General features: G+C 43.3%; 1 protein-coding gene across 4 annotated transcripts in view; it reads right to left on the bottom strand.

The window, feature by feature from the left end:
• Rgs7bp (regulator of G protein signaling 7 binding protein) overlaps positions 1-25,200 on the bottom strand; it is a 99,295-nt gene that overhangs the window by 3,208 nt on the left and 70,887 nt on the right. For 3 of the 4 annotated variants that reach the window (XM_075976128.1, XM_075976131.1, XM_075976130.1), the window contains 2 exons: positions 14,994-15,141; positions 11,082-11,152 (listed from right to left, as the gene is read on the bottom strand). In XM_075976128.1, the coding sequence (XP_075832243.1) occupies positions 11,082-11,152; positions 14,994-15,141 (219 nt within the window). Of the gene's footprint in view, positions 1-11,077; positions 11,153-14,993; positions 15,142-25,200 lie in introns of those variants that run through there. The other variant, XM_075976132.1, reaches the window with a different exon arrangement.

Below are 25,200 nucleotides of genomic sequence, written 5' to 3'. Positions count from 1 at the left end.
ATCTGGCCAACTGTCCCCCTGGGACGGATACTCTAAGGCTGAGAACCACTGGCTATAATTCAATTGAAAGTGCAGGGAGACGGCCTTCCAGTTGGGAGAAGCTGCACTTGCCTTAACTGAAGCAACCCAACATCTGAGTGAGCTTGGCTTTGTAAGCTTGCCTTCTGTGACCCTCATTCATCACTCAACTAATGTGGGATTCCCCTCTGTATACTGTGAATATGCTTTATTACCATTGGTTGATAAAGAAGCTGCTTTGGCCTATGGCAGGACAGAATAGAGCTAGGCAGGAAAACTAAACTGAATTCAGGGAGAGAGAAGGTGGAGTCAGGCAGATGCCATGTAGCTGAAGAAGGAGAAAGACACTGGAACCTTACTGGTAAGCCACAGCCTTGTGCGGATACACAGATGAATAGAAATGGGTCAATTTAGTATGTAAGAGAAAGTTAGAAATACTCCTGAACCACTGACCAAGCAGTGTTGTGATTGATATAGTTTCCGTGTGATTATTTGGGTCTGGGTGGCCAGGAAACGAAAGTGTAGTCTCGGTTTGCATTCAGCCTCACTAAACTTTGATGTCCTGTGTGTGAATTCGGGTTTAGCAGTGAATGATACTTACCTTAAGTGAAGATTATATTATGCGAAGTACTCACTTAAATCGGTAATTAGTAACTATTTTCCTTTATATAGGACCATTTTCTTGGTTCCATTCTATTCCCTTTTTGTCTTAGGAAGAAATTTCAGGTATTTTATGTTGTGTCTTTCCACATACATATGCATATATATATATATATATATATATATATATATATATATATAGACATATATGCAAATATATACATACAATAAGACACACATGTACATACATATGCATTAGGTTAGATTGATAACTATTGATTTAACACTTTTGGGGTCAAAATTTTAGCATAATAAGAAGTAGAGGAAGAAATGAACAAGGAGGCTAGCTTGTTTTCCTGAGCTGGGCTCTTAAAACCTACTCTAGTCTAAAACGAAAGAAGTTCGGGGGGTCCTGGGAGAGCAGAATTGTAAGCATGGGTTTCAGGGGCTAGAGGACTGTAAAGTATTAGCTGGAAACCATCAGCAGGAGCAGAGCTAGTGCAAGGTCTGCTTGCGACACAAAGGATGGTTGGCATTGAGGACCGTCAGGTGGCTTTTCAGAGTAGGGTTGAGGGGTTCCCCTTTCCCACTCCCAACCTTAAAGGAGATTGAACTACCACCAGAGGCATTATCCAAAGTTAGATGATGGCGTGGATAGAGGGAGGAAGGCACCACATGTTAACAGAACTGGTTTGTGGTTGAGGGTTGCTTTTCTTCATTACAGAGCCTGGATGCTTAGGAAACTGTTGAGGACAAAGATAAACCCAGGCTTCCTGATCCTCTCATCAAACCATTTTCACCCAGGTACCTGAGCGCCTGGTATCTTCCCTTAAGACTCTCTTGTGTGTCAATGTGTTATACTTACTAGCAAATGAATAGTTCCCACCCAAGCTGATAGAGGTCTTGGCACTGGTTTAATTTGTGATAAATTTAGCTGTACCCTGAGAAGCATGTTTAAACCAAAGGAGAAAGTGGTCGGCCAGCTGGGCGCAGCAAATGACTCTGCCCTCACCCCCTTTCTAGTCTCCAGTGGTGAAAACTGCTGTAAAACTCACGTTCTTTAAATGTGGAGAAAACTAGTTTCATTTTTATCTTTTTAATTGTGAAAAATAAATTTCAAGAATCCGGGCATCAATATTTTGAGAGCTAAGATTACAGTCTCTTTCATCTATATTTAACTTGTTTCAAATGCGTTAAGACCCTGGAGGAAATGCCAGGCCCACTGCATGAGCTGGGGCCTCACTGTGCAGGAAGGGCTCCCGGAGGCGAATCGTATTTTTAGAAAAGAAAGGAACCATACATAAATCACCTTTTCATCAGTTCTGGGACTCTTATTTTAACTACCAAATGGTCAATGAACTTAACATAACTGGATGGGGCTTTGAAGTGTAGCTCAGGATCTCTTTAGGTAATAGCTATACTTTTCAAATTTCAAGTTCACTGGAAATTCAGGGCTGTTTGGGAGCAGAGTCATCAAAAGTAGAAAGACATTTATAGACAAGAAAGATCTCTCTCTGACTTGTAAGATCTACCATTTAAACACATTTCTTTTGTGCATTGCTTTCATCATGAAAGATCTGTCTACTGCATATTTAAGGGAAGTATCTATGCATGCTCTGTTGCTACAGGCTGTGTTTTGCTCTTTTTTTTTAAATGTTAAAAGTACAGAGGTGTCTGGACTGAAATCTCAAGGTCCAAATCAGGAGCAGAAGGAGAGAGAGCACGAGCAAGGAACTCAGGACTGCGAGGGGTGCACCCACACACTGAGACAATGGGGATATTCTATCGGGAACTCACCAAGGCCAGATGGCCTGGGTCTGAAAAAGCATGGGATAAAACCGGACTCACTGAACATAGTGGACAATGAGGACTACTGAGAACTCAAGAACAATGGCAATGGGTTTTTGATCCTACTGCACATACTGGCTTTGGGGAAGCCTAGGCAGTTTGGATGCTCACCTTATTAGACCTGGATGGAGGTGGGTGGTCCTTGGACTTCCCACAGGTCAGGGAACCCTGATTGCTCTTCGGGCTGATGAGGGAGGGGGACTTGATCGGGGGAGGGTGAAGGAAATGGGAGGCGGTGGCGGGGAGGAGGCAGAAATCTTTAATAAATAAATAAATTAAAAAATTTAAAAAAAAGTACAGAGGTGTCATACACAGATATGAGATTTTCACCAAGACTGTCTTACTTACCCATTACTGTAAACAAAATCTTCTTTCTATAGAAGAGCCTTTTATGGTATTGCAATTCTTCTCATTCAACCTTCTTTGTAGGTATGTGAGTGTGGATGTGTGTGGGCACACACACACACACTATATATATATACATACATATATATATACATATGTATATATATATATATAAAAGTGGGCACACACATACATATATATACAGGGTATCTATGCTGCATAGATGTGTGTGCACATGTATATACATTTATATACAGGGTATCTATGATGCACAGTGTTATGCACACACATATACAGGGTATCTATGCTGTACAGTGTGCGCGCACACACATATATACAGAGTATCTATGCTGCATAGTGTGTGTGCACGCATATGCAGGGTATCTATGCTGTACTGATGTGTGCACACACCGATATATATGGGGTATCTATGCTGCACATATATGTGTGCACATGTATATACATATATATTCAGGGTATCTATGCTGCACTGATGTGTGCACACACCGATATATATGGGGTATCTATGCTGCACATATGTGTGTGCACATGTATATACATATATATTCAGGGTATCTATGCTGCACTGATGTGTGCACACACAGATATATACAGGGTATCTATGCTGCACATATGTGTGTGCACATGTATATACATATATATTCAGGGTATCTATGCTGCACTGATGTGTGCACACACCGATATATATATAGGGTATTTATGCTGCACATATGTGTGTGCACATGTATATACATATATATTCAGGGTATCTATGCTGCACTGATGTGTGCACACACAGATATATACGGGGTATCTATGCTGCACATATGTGTGTGCACATGTATATACATATATATTCAGGGTATCTATGCTGCACTGATGTGTGCACACACCGATATATATGGGGTATTTATGCTGCACATATGTGTGTGCACATGTATATACATATATATTCAGGGTATCTATGCTGCACTGATGTGTGCACACACCGATATATATGGGGTATTTATGCTGCACATATGTGTGTGCACATGTATATACATATATATTCAGGGTATCTATGCTGCACTGATGTGTGCACACACCGATATATACGGGGTATCTATGCTGCACATATGTGTGTGCACATGTATATACATATATATTCAGGGTATCTATGCTGCACTGATGTGTGCACACACCGATATATATGGGGTATCTATGCTGCACATATGTGTGTGCACATGTATATACATATATATTCAGGGTATCTATGCTGTACTGATGTGTGCACACACAGATATATTCAGGGTATCTATGATGCACAGATATGTGTGCACAAATATACAGAGTATCTATGCTGCAGAGATGTATGTGCACAGGCTGATGCTTCACTTACAAGTGGACACAGTCTTAAGATTGATGGAAACGCTGACATTCAGCAAAGGTCCTACTACCTATTAAGGATGACGACTGGCTTGGGTCTGTCTCTGATGTGTGTTGTTACACCTTTGCCTAGCCTAGAGCTTGTCTGACCATCGCCTAGGGCAGAGGAAAAATAAGAGCTTGAGAATCCTTGGCGCAAATCCAAAACAGCTTTCTACAGCATAGGAAAGCTACACCTTTATTGAGTTCTACAATTCATTAAGCTGCAAAGGTTCCTCGAACCCTTTGACACTGACTCAGCTCCAGGTAGGCATGTCTCACAACATGGACTAAAATCCCGTCTCGGAACTTTGAAGGGCTGCTGAAAGAACGTGAGCAAAGTGGAATATTTCCTGTCTCATTTTAAAATCACTGGGCAAATCCAGTTGAACTTGTTAGGAAATTGTTAGATTTTACTGTAAACACATGTTTGGATGGGGTGTGTTAAGGATTCTATTAGTTATTTCTTTCCCTAAGTTCGCAATTTCACAAAACCACAACTAATGACAGATCTAAAACAAAAAACAAAAAGTGGGAAAGAAAACAAAGGAAGAAGAAACTAGGAGAAAGTGAATGAAAAGATAGCCTAGGAATTCTAACCATCAGTAAGTTCAAGGACCCTTGACTCTCTTAAGAAACAGGGATGCTCTTTCTCCATTATTTGATTTCCTTTTGCTAATATTTGTTACACAGATTGCATTTTGAGAAAAAAGAGGGACATAAAACTGAGAAATTTTAAAACTATAATCTGAGTTTAAAGCTGTGTTCTCAGACATAATTAAGAGAGATGGTCAGATGGTAACTGTAGCCGTCTTTGTACAAATGCTTCTATTCATATATGTATATATGCATACATATATATACACACACAAATATATATAGAGAACACATTTTAGAGGACTCAGCGACTCTCAAACAACTGATGTATTAGTGTCATCTGAGCCCTTTGAATGCACAGATTGACTTCGCCCTGCTTGTTTCTAGAACAGTGTCTGGCATGGAGCCAGAAAAACACGTTTTCTTACAAGTTCCTAGAGCTACTGATTGTAGTAGTACTTTCTCATTGGGACCACCAGCCCCCAAATAATGAGACTTATTATTAATTATGAAAGCTTGGCCTTAGTTAAGCTTGTCCCACTAGCTCTTATAACTCAAATGAACCAGTTTCTATTAATCTACATTCTACCGCTTCTACCACATGGCTTTTTACCTCCCTTTCGTTCTGTTTGTCTGACCCCCTCTGTGTTTGCTGGCCTCTCTCACATTCCTAGATTCTTACTGAGTTCTTCTCTTTCCTACCTAACCTCTTCCAGCCTAGCTATTGGCCATTCAACTCTTTATTAAACCAACCAGAAGGCTTTGGCAAAGACACATCTTCACAGTATACAAAAAGATTATCCTACAGCAACCGATATTGCAAGTCATAAGAGCGGACCTTGAGAGCTGCTAAATTAACAGAAGACCTACTAAGTGCAAGGCTTTATGTGCTGCTTAATTTTGATTGTCAACTTGACGGGATGTAGAATTATCAGGGAAACAAATCTCCAGATGTGTCATTAGCTTTGGTGGGAAGATTTACCCTGCAGGTAGACTGTAGTCCTCCATGAGGCTCTGGGCTGAATCAGAGAGAGAAGAACATCATATTCATTGCTCCCTTTTCTAGGAAAACAATTTGACCAGCAGCTCGTGATGCTTCAACGTTACCTGAATATTCCCTGCCTCCTCTAACTTCCCTGCTTTCACGAGTGCTTTCCTTCTCCCAAAGTCTGCCCTGCTGTCACACTTCTTTGCCGTTACGGACTTTATCCCCTGGAACTGTAAGCCAGAAAGAGCCCTTCTTTCCTTAAGTTGTTTTGGTCAGGTGTTTTTAGTACGACAATGAGTTCAGTAACTAAAACACCCTGTGATAAGCAGTGAGGATAACACCAAGATGGGATTTGAAAGAAACATGGATCCTGGCCTTGTTTCTCACTGTGCATGAGAAAGACCCAAATACAGTGTTACGAGAATTTCCAAGAAGAGGGGGCAAAGGTGTTATTTCCATTTTGAGCACCTTTTGTGGAAGATCCATGTAGGCCTTGGCAACCATTCTTGGCCACAAGGAATGAGAAGAACTTGAGTATTTGTTCAAGGGGGTAGGCATTCTGAATGAAGGACATAGTATAAACACAGATACCGAGGTACCATGGCAGCCTCGTTCAGGTTCAAATAAACAGTCTAGTCAGAGTGGACTGAAAGTTTTATGAAGGAGGGGATAGTACAAACAAAACCTACTTAAAATGACCTACCTAGGCCCATGGACTCCTACTTCTCATCTTTACATATGCTTCCATTCCCCCACATCCTTTCCTCTTTGGTTGATGGGTAATCCCTCCTTTGAGATTAGCTTTAGCTGCTTACTTATTTGCATTTTCTGATTGCCCCATGCCTTCTTTCCTGTTCCCATCACTTCTATAAACTATTGCCTGGGTAGATTAACTGCCTCGAATCCCATCTTCTTACTATGCTAAAAACAACTGTTTATGAAAATCTTCATCTATTCATCCTTGCTGTCCCAGCTCTCTAGCCCCCTCTCATTGGATAACTTTTCAACCAGGCTTCCCTGTCTCAAATTCCAAGTTAACTGCTTTTACCAGCACTATCAGTGACTACCTTTATGCCAAATCCTTCAGATTCGGCAGTTTTTATCCAGCCCAATCACCCTGCATCATTAGCCCTTCCTTCCTTGCAAATTTCTTCCATTCATTTTGCAATGTTCATTTGATTCTCCTCTTAGTATCCCTGTGTGAACTGCTCTTCCTCCCTTCAAGACTTACATTTTTAAACCCCAGAACAGTCTTCTGGCCAATTTCTCCTTGACAGCTGTAGCTGTCTGTAGGGCTCCAAGGACCACTGTTCTGGAAATCCTCAAATCTGTTTCCAGTTTTCCTGGATCAAGTCTTCCCTCAACACTACTAACCCTTGAACATTACCGTTCCCTCCATGTCCAAAACTGTGGTCGTGTTCTGCCTTGAGGGCTCTGGCTTCCTTCTCTCCACTTAATGACCAATGCCATCGTTCACTCTGCTATCCAGGACTGAACCCAGATTCATCCTTGACTCTGCTTTCTTCCTTATGAGTCATATCTGACCTCTCCAATCTTCCTGCTTAGACCTCTGACATTACATAAAATCTGAGGCATGTCTCTACTGAAATACTCCCCTCCTGACTGACCGAATCCCGTTCCAGAGCAGATTCAGTTCCTATGGATTCTAGTGCATGCTGTCAACAACTGAGTTCCACGCATGAGTAAAGTTACCAACGCATCCCACAGCCCGACCTCATTAAGTCAGAGCTGTAGCAAAGGTGAAACTGTCTTTCAGGTTTAATCTATTTCGGCTGATCTGTTTTATAACAGCAGGCATTTCGAAGAGGTTTGCCCTTCACTTCCCAGTCTCCTTAGAGCCTTTGTCAGTAACCTTGCGGGCTCCCCACAGGTGGTTCCATTTGTAATCCATTTGACACAGCAAGCTGATCATAATTAATGAAGCTCCCTGCAGCCGTGCCAATGAGCCAGAATAGAGGACAGGAGGGGCACTAGAGCAGGGAAAGGAACAGCAGGTCTAGAGCCAGGAGACATGGACACTGACTGCAGCTGGCCCTGGGGGTGCCACAGAACAAGGGTGGCCCACTCTCCTTCTGGGTACTTGTGTCTCCAAGCTCAAGCTAGAAGGACACCGACAGAGAAGGCAAGGTATGAGATGAAGCTGCCTCAGGGATGATTGACAGCCCTGCCCTTGGTCGCTCTCCCTTTCTTCCCCACTGAAAACCAACTTCAAGTGAGCATTGGTTGAGTAGGGAGTTGGGGAGATGTAATCAAGTCTTGAAATGAACTCAGGACCACATCTAAGTGGAGAACTAGAGTCTGAGCTGCAGGGGTTCGCATGACCAGCAGTCCGAGCACAGAAAGCCAGGGCCGTGAGTGACATTCCCCCCCCCCCTTTTCTGTTTCCAACACACATGCAAATGGAATAAAAACAGAAAGGAAATAAGCCAGAAAAGAGACAGATGGCTCGCTATAATGGTTTCCAACCAGTTAGAACCAGCTTTGGAGAGCAAGGTTGTACGCGAAAGAACTAGAATAATGTCCCCCCACGTCACCCCATTCCTGCACACCTTAGCTAAGACCTGCCAGACCCACAGGTGGCCAGTATGGGGAGCCCCTGTGGTCATCCCAGTCTATGGAGTCAGAGGGAAGAATCTGGATGAGTTCTGAAAGGAACTGAGTGGCATTACCATATGTGCCTGTCAGAAAAGGTCTTGAGAGACTGGTTATCCCCCCCCCCCCCCAGGGCCTGTCTGGCCTCTTCCTCCGATTCTCACACCCCTCTGCCCACTGACAGCATGCTGTGAATGGGGGCCAACTTGCTAAGTGTTTACATTTCTCTACAGAAGGCGATGCCTGGATTCCCAAAAGCCCTTTGCCTCGGCTATTCTTTTTATTGTTAGAATATGAACCACTTCCTGCATAAATCCTCATATTTTCATTTTCCAGTTGAATTCATGGTTTAAGGCCTGGTATTATTTACTTGGGCCATTATTCCCTTTTATGCCTTCAACAGCAGTACCAACACTTACTGCTGTTACTCTTTTATTTTACAAACACATTTAAAAGTTCAATAATTTTTCTCTTCAGAGAATATAAAAGTATTTATTTATATTCTACCTCCTATGATTTTAAAAATTACCTAATAAAAATGAAGTTTCAGTCTCTCTGTCAACACACGGTTCCGAAATGGCTGTGTGGACTAGCGCCAGTTGTGGAAGGAAGGCTTAAAATGGGTACACTTAAAATATAGACTTCACGGAATTCACAACATTCAGACCGGGCACCGTGGGAAGTTACCCTGCTGGGAAGCTGCATGTGTGGTTTAGTAAGAGGCCAGGGTAGAGGCCACAGGGGAGATTGCCAAACCTATTGATCCTAACGTGCTACAAATGTGAAGTCCCAGAGGCTCGCTCTCTGGCCTGGAGCTCAAGACGTATTTGACGTGGACATGACCCCTGGTGCTTGCAGGCTGAGTTCTACTTGCTGCTGGCTTGGAGTTCTGAACAAGTCTGGTGGCCCAGCTGGTAAATGATGAGAACGGTTTCTGCAAACACGACAACAGCGAAGTGTCCCTGCGCTTTGACTGCTCGAGAAAGATCGACTATAGGCAGGCGGTCTGCCACCTCTTTAATCCTCAAGCCACCATCTGAAGGCTTCCCCCAACCAGGGACAAGAACTCTGAAATTCCCAGATGGCAAACAGCTTGCTCTAGGCCACACGGTTGGACAACGACAGAGCCAGAGTCTGAACTCAAGACCAGCTTTCATTGAAGCCCTTCAGCAGAAACCCATCCTCACTTCTCAGCAGCTTTGTGCGAAATTCTGTTCCTGCACATCTGCTGTCTTCAGTACTCTGAGGCACACTGACTGGCTCTGAGGGTGGGGGTGGGGGGTGCTTGGCTTCATGAACTGGCTCTTGGGGCTCACTTGGAATGACCTGCCCCCTCTTCTGACCCAGGCTTTCAGAGCCACTAGTACCGCCTAAGCTGCTTCTCAGCCGCTGTCTGGTGCGCTCTCCCATCTCCACCTCTCCACCTTCTGCTGAGATGCTCTCTGAGCCAAGAGGCTCTTCAGCCCTGCTGCCAAGTCCTCCTCCTCCCCTCCTCTTCACTCAGCTTCACTTGCTCCCAGCAAACAGTGCACTGTCCTCCCTCCTGATCAGGCTTTGTTCGGGGTAAACAGGAGGAGTTTCTTTCTTGCCTCTAAAGAGCCTTTCCCGGTTCTCTCGGTACCACTTTCTGATGCTAATGTTTCACTTGTGGCTGTTCTGGCTAAGGATGCTTCATGCAAAGCACATAGTATTTACTTTTGTTTTGTTTTGTTTTTTTTCCGAGACGGGGTTTCTCTGTGGCTTTGGAGCCTGTGCTGGAACTAGCTCTGTAGACCATTATTATTTACTTCTGTGTGCATCTCCAGTCCTAGAATCCTGTAAAGCTGGGTGAAGATTTAACAAACATTTTTTTGTTTGTATTAGGTGGTATTCCTAACTGTGTGCCAGACTCCAAGGACAGTGGATCCATCAGTTACCACAGTCAGGACCATGCCTCATTCTGGTGAGAACCCCTTTCTGCGTCTGTCAGGCTGTATTCTCTTGCGTAGCTCTGGAGATGTACTTCTTGAGATCAAATCCGCAACCCAGTTGTTCTACTATAATTTAAATGACGCTGAAAAATCTGACTAATCCCCATGGCCTAGTTCCCTGTAGATCAGGAAAACTATAACAGACCCCCCCCAAATTATTATTAGATTTAAATAGGGGACTGGCTATCTAGTTCATGGTAGACGACTTGCCTAGCATGCAAGGCCCTTGCTTTGACCCCTAATATGGAAGAAAATAATTACGAAAGACAACATAGCAGAAGTCAATGAAGTACACAGAATAGTGACACATTGTGTATCCTAATATATATTAATCCTTTCGATTATTATTTCTATATAATTGAACATGTAAATGAAGGGATATTTCTCCACTAGTCTATCAGCTTTGTGCAGGCAAGAGACATGCTCTTGGTCCTATCATGGAGGCACACCCAGTGTGGTGGTGCTTTCCATGGCACAAGACAGGTCTGGCAGGGACGTGGGCATCCTATTTCAGGTGAGAGTATCTCTCTACTTCTGTCACCGAGACTGTCACCTCATCACGTGGTCTCTAAGGAAGAGAAATGTTCAAGGCCTTCCTCTCTTGGTGGGAAGCACTTGTATTACCTTGCTAAGAAGCAGGTTCCAAGTTCAGCGTGCTAAAGACAATTGCTGGCTCAAAGAAACGTCCGAGGACTCACCTTGATTTTTCAACGGTAAAGGCATGGTTTCCCTGAGTTTGCTGAGGAGGTTTTTCATTTCCCGCATGTCTCTGTAAAGGCGATAAAAAGACAGAAAAAAAATCAGCTGTGCATTTCCCAGATGAAGCCTCAAGCAGTGTGTGCTACTGCATGAATGCAGGCTGGGACTCTACATGGAATCATACCAGTTCCAGCTTCTCATTGACACAAATTCAATTGACTTTGCTTTTACAAGAAAGAAAATCTGAGAGGAGTGGGTTCTGGAAGAAAGGCAGTTTCTTGCCAAATGTTTCCCTCAGGAGGGATTCTGCTCCAGCCCTCAGCAGCACTGCCTTTGGTCTGACCTGGCTGAATTCAGTGGAGAGCCTTTCGATGGACGACAGGACTATGGATCTACAGAGAGAGGCCAAGGACACACAATTGGAACAGTAGTCCCCTGGGGGAGTCAGGCTTGGGACGCATCACTGAGACTTAGGGCCAGATGGCTGTGCTTCTGTGTGGATTCCTTGCTGTCTGCTTGTTTTAAGTCTCTCCTTGCCATGAACTGAGCTGAATGTCAGCAGAGCAACACATTATTATTACTATCCTTACTATTGTTGTTGTTATTGTTGTGTGGCACTGGGCATCACCCCCCCCCCTCGGGGGGCTTTGTGAATGCCAGGGAGTCTCTCTATCAGTGAACTACATACACAGCCCTTTTTTCTTTGAGGAGGGCCTTGAATTTCTGGCTCTCCTGCTTCAGCCTCCGGAGTGCTGGGATGGGCTTATACCACTAGGCTTGACAAGGGATACATTTTGAGACCTCCAGAGAAGACCTCTTCATAGTAGAGATATTGGAAGAGAGAGGCCATCAGGGACCATTGAAGTCAATTCCCAGGATCCATATGTTAGAGGAAGAAACTGATTCCTGTAACCTGTCCTTTGGCCTGCACACGAGCACACACATACACACACACACACACACACACACACATATACACACACACTCACAGACTTGTCTTCCTGACCTCACATGTATAGTGTAGCACGCACACAAACATGCTCGCACACCTAAATGCACATAAAGAAATAAATAGATAGGTAAACACATTTCTTTAAAAATGTTGCGGGGGGAAGGGAATTCTAAAGTTGAGCTAAAGTTGGTTGCACAAACCCGTAGTTATGCACGGGACAGGGGCAGAAGGATCAAAAGTTAACACTTACTTTGTTGAACAGAAACAAAGAAGTGAATTGGGGGCAGTGCAGAAGGGAGGTGGGGGAGGGAATATAAGAGGGGAGGGAGGGGAAACTGTGGTTGGGTTGTAAAAGAAATAAGTAAATAAATTAAAAACCAAACAAGCAAAATCTGAAGGGAGTTCAAGTCTCAGGCAGCGCTGACTAGAGAAGGAAAAGAGAGCAGCCTGGTGCATGGATAGAAAGATCCCAGGAACATTTAGAGTGGTATCCAAGGCTGTGGGGCTGATGGAGTGTCACGGGCACAGCGTGCAGACGAAGCAGAAGGAAGAGGAGGCACAGGGATGCTGGGCCACCCTCAGAAGCGCCTCCATGGAAGATCTCCAGACATGTTCAATGGGAGGGGAAGCATGAGCATGCACCACGAGGATGCACCACGAGGACAAAGTTTCATCATCCCCTTTCACTGGATGATCCCTGTGCCTCCCCTGCACCCAAGAAGAGAACCTGATTGGGTTGACTTCCAGAGTGGGCAGTCGCCAAGGACTTTTAAAGAGCTCTGGTGGGTTAAATGCCAGCCCACCAAGCACTGGGCAGAGAGAAAGGGAACATTAAAGAGCTCATCCCTGCCTGGGTTTCTTACTACCTGCTTCTCTCAGACTTGCCTCTCTTGACCACAACCTGAACTTACATTCTAGACAACAGCAAACACTTGATGCTATCCTACTTGATACTTACTGACACTCATCATTCCTTCCTTCCTTCTCTTTTTTCCTTTTTTTGTTTTTTTTTTTTTCAAGACAGGGTTTTTCTATATAGCCCTGGCTATCCTGGAACTTGCTCCGTAGACCAGGCTGGCCTCAAGCTCACAGTTCACAGAGATCCACCTGCCTCTGCCTCTGGAGTACTGGGACTAAAAGCGCGTGCCACCATGCCTGGCAGCTTCTTAAAGCGTGAGGTGTGGATCTAACTGCTATTTGAGGTGTATGAAAAGGAAAGGCTTTGCAGATGGCTTCTGCCCTGGCCATGACATTCTGACCGTTGTGTTTTCTTTCTCTGGGAACAGACCAAATAATTTTCTATTTATTTCTATAAAATAATTTATTCCTACAAATTAAGATACACAATCCTTTCATCATCTGTTCACGCGTCTATGAAATTGAGACAAACAAGTTTTATTGTATGGATGCTCAGATATTGAAGTACACACAAGTTATATTAATAGCACACAATTACCACATGCTCCAATTTCCTATAAACACAGAAATTTGGTAATTAGCTTTAGAATTATATTACAACCTGAAAGTAGAACCACAATGGCTATAAATGCCATTGTGTGTTCCATTTCTAAAAATAAAAAAAAATAAAATGTTCATTATCTTGTCAGTGAGTCATACACTCAGAGGAACACGGAGTAGAATTCCCCCAAGTTCATTCAGTCTCTTTGTACCAGCTCTGGGAACATTCATAGCAAAGGGCAAAGGCATTCGTGGGAAGGCTACACAAGGACCTCGTCTTTTTGCTTCACAGAACAGCATTTTCAACGTGTTGACGGGATGGGTTCTCATTCTTTTATCATTGTTTCCTCAATAAAAAGGATCACCTTAGAATTTTTCCTTCCTGGAGAAAGCTCCTTTCTAGTGATAAACCGTGTAGGTCAATGCCTTAGCTCCTTCTGGTAGCTAAGTGGTATCACACCATCAGGTGTATTCCAGGAGAGGAAAGAAGGCTGTGAAAGCCTGTGAATTGGCCAAAATGCTAAGTAGGACATTCCCAACATCCCAAATCTAAGAATCTATTACAAGTGTCTTTGGTTAATTTAGATTCTCTTCCCTCAGACAGAAGGGTGATTTAGGAACTAGCCATTGGGTGAATAGGTCTGTCATTTTCTCTTCTAAGAAGTATGCCATTTCTTTTCCTTTCTTTTTCTCTTCTCCTTTTGAGACAGCACCTCCCAAGTACTGGGATTGCAGCCCTGTAATCCTGGTTTGTTTCCATTTGCAACGGAGATGTGCTGTGCTGAATGGAAGTAGGCAAGGATCTAGGAGCCCCAAACTGCTATAGATCCTGCTACTCTCTCCCTCTAGGATATGGACCACTTACTTACTGTGATTTGAGCATAAAATGGTCCCAAAGGTTTATATGTTGAAGGCTTGGTCCCCAGCTGGAGGACCTGTTGAGAGGTGGTTAGACCACAAAGGCTCTGACCTAATTGGCAGGTTAGTGCGTTGGTGGATAAATTATTTGACATCATTATTGGGAGGTAGGGCAAATCAGAAGGTGGGGCCCAGTTGGAGGAAGTAGGTCGTACCACCAGGGGTACGCCTTTGAAGGTCGCAACTTGCCTCGGGCCCCTTCTGCTTTCTCTCTGCTTCCAGATTGTCACAGGTGAGTAGTGTCTTCTGTTAGAGGCTCCCCTGTATTGTCTCATGCTTAAATGTAAGGGATCCAGCTTTCCCTAGGCTATATCCTCTGAAATCAAGAGCCAGGACAAATCTTTCACCTTCGAGCTGTTTTCTCAGTGATTTTGTCACGGAGATGCAAACCCGACTAACAAGTTCCTGCTAGCATAGCTGCTCTGTCAGACCATAGTAAGCCCTGTTTCTCACGAACCTGAAACAGAAAGCCCTGTACTCTCGGTGGCCCTGAATGACACGGACTGGAGGAGGGTAGGTGTCTGTCAAGGGGTATCACAGACTGGAGGAGGGCCAGCTTCTGTCCGGGGTATGGCCCACTTACCTTTCAGTGTTCTCGATGTCTGTGGAAACCTGCCAGGACTGCTGCTGGCCGTCTAGAGGGGACAGGGAGGAGTCCTCCAGGGCAGGTGGTTCAGCGTTCTCCTCAGTTTTGCTCTCCAAACTCTTCGCTCCTCCACTAGCTTCCTTTCCTAAGGAAAAGGTATTCGATAAGGAAGGGGAGTAAGACATCAGCAAAGCAGTTTCTCTCCTCAGCATGTCTTTGCAAAGACTGGTTATGCTTTGAGTGGAGTGCCTTGTTAACCCTAATGTCTCTCTGAGTTATAAAGTGTGCACATGCGCGCGCGAGTGTGTGTTGTGTATGCATGTTTGTGTGTGTGCATCTGTCTGTGTGTATTGTGTATGCATGTTTGTGTGTGTGCATGTATTTGTGTATGTATTGTGTATGCATGTTTGAGTGTGTGTATTGTATGCATATGTTTGTGTGTATGTGTGTACGTATGTGTGTGTATTATGTATGCATGTTTGTGTGTATGTTTGTGTGTATATAGTAGGCTCTTACAACAATCTGGAATGATAGTCGGGATCAACATTACCTAAAAGTCAAAACAAAATTTAGGGCCCTACCTTTGATGAAGAGTTGCTTTGTAACCTGGCAAGAGTGACTTAGATTCCCTCCTTGGGAGCAAGGATTTAGCCTGTGAACACAGACAGGCTGGATTTTTGGTCTTAGAGTCAGGCATGAGTAACAGGGTCAGGAGCAGGTGACGCTCAGCAGGGAGTGTGGGAGACCCTTGCTGTTCGCTCTGATCCCAGACACTGGCTTTCTCAGGCTGCTGCTGAGCATGGACTAGCTGTCCAATTCCTTGGCTTTCCAGTCTCCATGAACACAGCAGTCTACATAAAGGAACCCAGACCTACGATGCAGTAAAACTGTGTTGACACGCTAACAACTCACCAGCTGAGGTGTTGTGCCAGGGGTCATCCTGAGCAGCTGTCCACAGCAGGCACAAACAAGACTCGTGTTTACTGTTCCTGGCCTCAAATACATAAACTACCAAACAACTCCAAAAAATTGGGTCAACCACAAGGTGACATGAGATTGGCTAGAGGATTACAGTCCTTGGCCTAGGTATATACTACCTCCCCTATTTTACTTTGAAGATGTTTATAGTCACAGAACCATGAAAATGGTCAGAGAACCAGGCTTCAACCTTCTCCAGCTCCGTTATTTATTTATTTGCTCCTTTATTCCCTATAAATATTTTTTGATTGTCAGCTAAATACCAAACACTAGGTTTGATGTGCGAAATAGCAATTGAAGAAAGACTGGTTCTCCCCCACCCCTTGCTTTTTCTCCTCCTCTCTGTCCTTCAGATCGCCTCTCCCCTTCCTTCTTCCTCCCTCTCTTCTCCTTTAGACAAGATCTTGTTGTATAGTCCTGGATGTACTGACACTATATAGCCCAGACTGGCCTCAAACTCATGGCAATCCTCTGACCTCAGTTTGCTGAGCGCTAAGACTACAGGCACGAGCCACCAGTAGATAGTAGCAGGAACTATATAAAGAATTGCAAAGCTGCTATCCAACATTAGGCAGTTTGGAGAAAAGTTATCTCTTCTGTTTTATTCTCTTTTTCTTAATTTTATTTTTAGTATGTAGATATAATTCTAGAGAAATTTAAATTGTTGGCCATCATTAAAAATGGATGATATAGAAGTTTCACTTACTTCCTTTACCAATTCTTTAAAAACAACAGCAACGAAAATCCCCTCAAACATGTGAAGAGACTGGCTGCCATGGGGAAAATCTAGTATTCCTAGGAACTGGCGACATCTCAGTTTGTCTCTTCTGTCCCCGAAGTTAGCAACAGAATGAGGAAGGCGGGAGCTTTCCTGTGCACCCTTCCTCAAAGTCCAGCAGAATCTTGGAGCACTCAGTCAGAGCATGAAGACAAGTTACCCAATGGGAAGTTTGGGTCCTCGGCAGTGCACTTTCTGCCCAGGGACCCCGGGGCTGATGCTTGCCCGAGGAATTGTTTTTTCAATCTTATGGCATGCTGCTGGGTGGAAATTGATTAAGCACATAATCTAGCACTGTATCATTTCACAGTCGGAGGGCAATGACCTCTTAGAGTCATTTGCATTTGCCTCCTGGCCCAAAGGCAGGTGTCCATTTGCCGCCCACCCCTCGGCAGAATTCACCTGGGGACTTGAACCTGAGCTGGGTGATTTGGGAGAGGGCCAAGGGGGACTCCCGGGGAAAGCCCTCAGCTTTTTAAACTTTGAAGGCTAGGTAACATGAAGGCATGTACGGGATGGACCTTTGATTGAAAATTTCCGAGGGGATCTGTGGAAAATGTGTGTGCCTCAAAATACATATCCTTCCCAGCCCTTCCGCCATGCTTGCACCTGCGTTCTGTTGGCTGTGCACAGAAATCTGTGCTCACACGAAGCTTCTCTGAGAACTTGGATGGCATTGTTCTCTCATCTCCCATTTATATCCAGAGATGCTTTTGTACATGGTCTATTTATGGATCTCTGAAAAGTTTTAGTCTATAATCTTTCAACTTTTGAATCCTAAAACGGCTCCTAAATACGTCCTTCTGTGAACTCTTTTTTTATGTGAACTTTTCTTGGCACTTGATTAGGATCCACCCTTTATTCTGAAAAATCGCATATAAGTTGGTATCTAAAATTACATGGGAATTTTAACGTATATTTTGTGATCAATCATTTAAATATAGGTTGCAGGCCTTACTTCACACAGTGCTAAGGACTTTGGTATCTAGGATATTATGGATGGAAGATGGCTCAGTGGGTAAGAGACTCTGCTGTATCCTACCTATGCAGAACTGCATACAAATCCCCCACACCTGGGCATACACAGTCCTGGCTGCATACGGCTGTCACCCCTGCTCTAGGAAGAAGAGATAGGAAGATCCTGGGAGTGCCGTAAACAGCGAGCTTCAGATTCCGTGTCACGTGAATAAGGCAGACAGCAACACAGGAAGGTGCTCAACACCCTTCCCTGGCCTCTGATGCAGGCATGTACTGTCACACCGTGTGTATACACGTGCATGAAACACACACACACCCAATATACAAAAAACAGAGAAAAAAAGAATAAAGGTGTTATATTTTGTTACCCCCAAAATGATCATAATAATTCTGAAACTTTGGTTGAATACAATTAATAAAATTTGATACAGGCAATATTATTAATATCTAGTCTGTGTTCAAACTTGTCTATTTGTTCCAATAGTGTCCTCTTTGGCTTTATTTCTGAGTGGAGAAACCCAATTTAAAGACTGTGTACAACATTTGCTTCTCGTGTTTCCCTGCATTCATTTCATTTAACGCAGCACTCTTGCTTTTTATCTCCTGAATACTTTCACTCAAGAGGAGTACACAGGAGTTAATTTATAGAATGCCTTTCTTCCTATCCAGAGCTGTCTGATGATTCCCTGTGTCTAAGCGTATAGTAAACATCCTCAGCAACAATGTCACAGAAGCCATACCGGGTCCTCGGTTCATCACACCGGAAAATGCATATGTGCTTTGATGTACTGTTAATGATGCTCATTTGGCTAAGATGGTTAGTGGCAACTTTTATTATTGCAGTCACTACTTTCTCTAATTAATTAGGGGATTAACTGAGATAGAACAATAGTTTTAATTAAAGTATTTCTGGGGCTAGGCCACAGTGGGTAAAGTACTTGTCATTCAAGTGTGAGGATGGGAGTTTGGATCACCCTAGGACCCATGTGAAGATGGCTACATGTGGTGACTGTAATCCCCGTCCAGGGGAGGTGTCGATGCGGGATGCCAGGGACAAGATGCTTAGCCAGACCAGCCCATCCAATCGCTAAGGTCCAGGTTCAGTAAGGGAGCCTGCCTCATGCTATTTCCAACTTGGTATAGATAATTACTGTTTTATGGCTATGGCAGACTTATGGATATAATGATTTTTCTTTGCATATAATGATTATATGCATTTTAAGCTTTTCATCATCTTAATAGCACATCTTCCAATATTGGTTATTTGTTGCTTTTGGTATATCTCTTTAGCAGTGTTGATTTTTTTTTCATTGACAATCTGTTCATTCCTGGATGTCTGTTCAGATGCCTTTGAATATGTCTGTCTGTCTTTCGACCAACAGTGTCCTGTTAATTGTGGAGAAGGACAGGGTTTGTGGCTGGACAACATGTGTTTGATACTCTTTTCCTGGGTGCAAGATGTCACCATCCCAAGGTCATTTGTCCTGGGCTCCCTGTTTGGCTTGTTTCCTGCCTTGTGTTTCTTGGGTGGAATTTCTGCTGCAGAGAGAAATGCTAAGAAGTTTAACTTGGTGCTGGCTATAACCCAGAGTCCAGTTTTTTTTCTTGTTGCTGTCCTTGTGCCAGCCAGCATCATTTCATATTCTATTCTGCTTTGGTCCCCAAGGCCAACACTGGTAGCTTCTGCCGGGCAGACAGTGGTAGCCCTTTGAAGTGCAGTTTCAAATACCAACTCTGACAGTTAAAAAACCCTTTCAGTGGTTTGTGTTTCTTGACTGGGTTTGAAGTGTTTCTAGGTTTCTTTCTTTCTTTCTTTCTTTCTTTCTTTCTTTCTTTCTTCCTTCCTTCCTTCCTTCCTTCCTTTCTTTCTTTCTTTCTTTCTTTCTTTCTAAGAATTTCTTCTCATTTGATTTTTTTTGTTTGTTTGTTTCTTCCTGAGTTTCTTATCTGCCTGGCTCCCTCTGTTCACTTATTCCTAAATTTCAGCAGATTCAATATCAATTGCTTATCTTTTTTAAAGTTTCTCTAAACTTCCTGGTTTGCTTGGGTACTCTTCGTTTGTTTTTTGGAGTAATAGGAGATGTTCTGTGTTTGCCTCTACTTTCCCTTTTTCCTTACAGTTGGAAAGGGCCAGGTGACAGAGTTACAGACAATGTACTCTTCTGGATCCTAAACATTCTCCTGTAGGCTCTCCCATGCTTTCTGAAAGCTGGGTAGATGTTCCACCCTAATTCTGACATCATTGGACAATGCCAGAAATGAATAAACTTACTGTTCTCATCAAATAAGATATGGCATTATTTCACCAAACAGTTACCCCACCCTGACAAACTAATACAGATTTATTATTTGTTCAGTATGTTTTTTCTTCTGTTATTTTGATGGAATTTTTTTCTTGTGGATATTTCTAGGAAGGGAAATATCCACAAGTTTAGGTCAACATTTCTGTTAAGTTTTCCTCTTTAATTCCATTGCCTTTCTGTTAACATAAGCTGAAGAATGCAAATAATTCATCTGTTTATCCAATAACCATTGCTTGAATCTTTGCTCCAGGCACTGCATTAGATGATGAGGATATATTCAAGACCACCAAAATCTACATAGAACAACAGGCGGGAATCCAGGTAAGAAATGACAACCGTTATGTAATGCACCATCAGCAGCACCACGGGAATGCTTGAGGGACAGGGACCAGCCTAGATTTAGCATTTCAGGAGCAGCTTTCTGCAGGAAGTCATATCTAAATTATGAGCTCCAATAAAGTTCAAGGATGGTTCAGGGGGAAGGGATGGATGCGGAGCTGGGTAGAATGGTCCACGTTATGCCAGGCAGAAGGATACACAGAAAACAACACATCTCTTGAGATTCTACAACATAGTTCAAGATACTTTGTGTGTAGCAGAGTTGGGTGCAGGGGGCAAATACGGGATATTACTCGTGGTCTGCGAGACCAAGGATGTTAGCAGGGTCACTTCATTTTTTTTTGAACTACATGGAGGACTTAGCAGAAAAGATTGTACCCTACACACCCTATCGGTTATCAGTTTGAGGTCTTCGCTCCCAGTTTGCCTCCTTTGCCTGTCTGTCCTTGGAATGAGACGCTTGTCGAAGACCAGGTTGGGCCCCCTGCCTTGCTCTTAGGAAAGGGATCAGCATGCTTCCAAATGGTGACTTCCAAAGCCATATTTTGCTTTGCCTAAGAGAGTGACTGTGCATCCCAAATAATTTCCTATTATGAAATGAAAAGTTCTGTCCCCTGAAAAATCAATTTCAGGCCTCAGTGAACAAATATTTGCTTGGGGGAGGGGGTAGCGATGAGGATGAGAGCCTGTAGAGTACCTTGAAATTATGCTAAGACAGCTGCTTTGCTCTTTGTGACCAGGTCACTGAAGTTGTGGCCACGTACGTCCCTTAGGGTCATGCAAAGCCATTTGCTTTTAGCTCCTTGGGGATTCACATGTATTTTTAGCCTGTTTATGGATAACTTAAGAGGCATGTTTGAGGGAAAGTCAAGATAAACCAACCATGAAAAGGAAGGTTAGATATTCTCACACTCCTTAGCAACGGTCAGTATCTCGGGAGGAAGAAGCCCACATCAGGTATGAGGCATCCCAGGAGAGCCACAGAGTCTTCCCACTTCACAAGTCCACAACTGGTGAGAAGGCAGAATGGGGATCCTTTGGTCACATTCGCCTCTAGAGATCTTCTCTCTTCCTTTACTCCTATACTCCTCCGTCTCTACCTTCATTTTCATACATCTCCCTTCCTCCTTTGTCTTTCGTTCTTGCTTTTTCCCTCTTTCTTCAGCCACCCAGTGACCATGGGAGATGCTGTCATGGACAGGGTCTCCATGTGGGTCCTTAGTTTGGTCTCTAGGGTCCAGCAAGTCCATATCACCCAACTGGGTATTTCTATGCAGGGATCAACAAGTCACTCTTCCCTGAGCTCATACTGTATCACAGCCCTGTCATTTCTTTAATGGCAGCGGCAAGTTTCCTATGTCCTATTTGCCCCTGACAGATCGTCTGTAGGGACAGTCCTCACAGAAGAGACTTCCAGGTCAGTTTTTGCACTGACTAAATAAGATGAACAAACAAAGTAGACACAGTTTGCGTTAGATACCCAGCTGCCTGTTCAGAATGGCTCTCACGCTCCCTTGTTTCCGCTTTTCTGACTGCACTATGCAAAGAACTGAAGAAACACAGGGTATGTGTTAAGTAACCTACTTGCACCTTCTCATGCTTTAGGCAGTATGTGCTTTAGATGGAAATTGGTTCTATTAATGCAGCAAGTTGTTTATGTTAAAAAAATAGTTTCAAGGCTTTTCTACATGATGATGAGAAGATATGTATTGCACCACAAAGCATGTGGCAGAGGACGATGGTTATACTAAACACAGGGCTCCCTCTTTGCCCTGGAATCTGGATATAAATAATTTCCAATCCAGAAGTGATGAGGCTCTAACCCCCAACCTCAAGGTTCACTGTCCCTTTCTGTCCTCCTTGTGGCACCCTGGCATAGCCACCCTCATGCTGGCCCCATATAGCTGTGTGAAAAAGCAGAAGGACCAGGTTCCCTCAATTGAAGACATGTGTGCGTGAGGCTTTGGTTTACCTGAACCCTGCAACAGGGCAGAGCAGTGTGTAAGATGCATTTCCAATGTGGCTAACTAAATTGAAACTTTTCTATTCTATTGCATCAGGGTTAAACTATACAGTATCTTATTTGCTAAGAGTTTTTTTCTTTTCTTTTTCTTTCTTTCTTTTTTTTTGTGGGTTTTTTTTTTTTTAAAACAGGGCTTAGCTTTGGAGCCCGTCCTGCAACTTATTCTGTAGACCAGACTGGTCTTGAACTCACAGAGCTCCATCTGCTTCTGCCTCCTGAGTACTGGGATTAAAGGCTTGCGCCACCATCTCCTGGCTGTTAGTATCTTGTTATATGAAGTTCTGTCATATGGTGTAGACAGACACAGAGATAGAGTTAATAGATGCTTTTAGGTCATCCTTAGGACTATAGAATCTGGTGATGTATATACTTTAAAAAGGACAGGCTTTCTTGGTTGAAGGTCTTTTGTGTTTGTGGTGAAGATGCTACCTTTTTTTGCCATTCAGGTCAGATTCAACGGTATGTCCTCAGAGAACTTTGACTACCCCATCTAAAGTAGCCATTTCATCTCACTTAATTGCATTGTATGATCAATTTCAATTATCTGCATATTATGGAGTTTTAGAAATTTTGATTGTCTAGCCTTTCCCCTTCCCTCATTCCTTCCTTCCTTTCCTATCCCTCCCACTTCCTTCTTTCCTCTCCTCCTCCCTCCCCTTTCTTCCTCCTTCCTAATCTTTTCTCCCTTTCCCTCCCTCTAGACTACACACTCCATGAGAACAGGGCCCTAGCAACCTCCATCACTGCCTGCTTTAAGCACAGAGAGCACTACCTCACATATGACAGATGAACAATGAATATTGGCTCAAAGAATGAATTCATGTTTTCTCTTAGAATTTCAATCATAGCTCCTATTTTAGGATTTAGTTTGCTTCATTTTCTCTAGCTCCATGTTCTATTTTAGTATCAATTGCTCCTTCTTACACAACTATTTACTTGTGGCTAAATTCTATTTTTGCCTTTTTTCTTTTTTCTCATCTCTTTTGTTCATGTGGATCGTTTTCTTTGCGTTAGTTAGCATGATTCTGGATAAACTGGAATTTTTTTGCCTGTGACCTATTCTTGTCCTGAGTTCATCTTGAAATTTCACTGCATCTGGGCCATTAATTTCCATTATTAGTACGTGTTTAGTTATCAGTTCCCAGGCTCCCAATCCAGTTTTGTAGAATGATTTTTTTTTCAATTTTTACCATTTCCTTCTTTTTCTTTTAGTCAGAACATCTCTACGTGTTTCAAAATCCGAATTTACCATGATAGTATATTTCAGAGGAAGAATCCATCTAATCCAAAAAGGATGGGTGTCTCATGCTCTCAAATGACCAGGGGGCATTTTTGCTGCAGCTGTGGCTGAGAGGCAAGGAGAGTCAGAGACGACAACGTGAAAGCAATGCAAGACGTGGAAAAGGGCAGAGAAAGCCAGTTCAGATGGAAGTTCTCATAAATGAGTGAATGGGGGCAGAGAAAGCAAAAAGAAAACAGTGGTCAGCAAAGCAAGACTTTCCAGTTCCCACAGCAGCTCGTCCCCTCTTTCTGCCAGCAGAATGAAGGAAACCCGTGAGCTCCCTTCATCCAGCGGCAGGAAGCAGGCATTAACGGTCAACATCAGGCATATAGTCAGCAGAGGGGACAGATTTCTTCCCTAGCTAGGTGTGACGAGATGAGACCAAATATTTTCCACTATAAACACAGAAATGAGATGATAGGAAGCAGTGCTCCCGTTTACAGCTGAAAAGTGTTAGAATATCAAACTATAAAATGACTAAAATTATTCCCATCTGCCTGCCATCTTCCTCTAGAAACAGCTTTGCGGGGCCACACTGTACCTGATAGAACCCAATAGTGTTTATCAAACGTAGGTTTTACCTCACATAGCTGTAATTTGCTTTAATTTTGTTGGCCATGAAAAAGGAAAATCACTTTAGGAATAATTTTCTTCATTTCTTTGGCAAAAACATGATCTTACAAAGCATATAATATTTCCAAATGCCTTGTGCCAATCAGACATATGAGATAGCAAAAAAATTTCTATCCACAGAGTACAGAATTTGCAAGAAGACTCTTTGAAATGCTATTGAGACCAAGGATACAAATTTGGTTAATTGGAAGAGGACAATCTTCGTTATTAAATGCAAGCTCACTGCGGGAGCCTTAAAATGATTTGGGGCATACTTCCCTATTAAAAAAAAAGCCATACTCTCAACTCTTGAAGTGACCTTGTATGCCCTTTATCTCTAAAAAGTAAATGTATACCCTGTGCAATACAATAGAAAAACTAAGCGAGCTATACGATAGTAAATGAGCTTCTGGTGAGCTAGGGAGTTGCACAAAGGTAAGAATAAACTACATGTTCAGCTTGCTATGAAGCAGTTCGGTGTCCCTATTTAATCCCAGCCCAACACTAAAAACCAGGAGGTTTTGAGAGAAAGCTGTCTAGAAACTCAATGACAACGATATTTCCTTTCCTTGACAGACATGAAAAGTTAAAGAAAAGAACAACGGTCAACCTTCAGCATCTACCCAGAGGGAAGAGAAAGGAGCTCACCTAAAGATTTTTCAAGCATCAGTTTTTCTCAAAACATTAGAAGCAACAAATCAGGTAGAAGTCCTGAGCAGGAAGGGAGGACTACAAGTCCCTGAAGATTCTGGGGACCACCTGACTTCTGAGAGAGACAAAGGGGGGCTGGAGAGGAGGACAGAGAAAAAGCTGAGTAGGGCCAAGGGATGTAACGCACTGGTAGAGCATTGGCAGAGCAAAGGGCCTGGGCTCAATACCCATTACGGGAAAGGAGGAGTGGGTGGAGGAGG

This window comes from Microtus pennsylvanicus, chromosome 6, assembly GCF_037038515.1.
Source record: "Microtus pennsylvanicus isolate mMicPen1 chromosome 6, mMicPen1.hap1, whole genome shotgun sequence".
NCBI lineage: Eukaryota > Metazoa > Chordata > Mammalia > Rodentia > Cricetidae > Microtus > Microtus pennsylvanicus.
The sequence above is the reverse complement of the archived record's forward strand: the minus strand, read 5'-3'. Positions and strand labels throughout refer to the sequence as shown.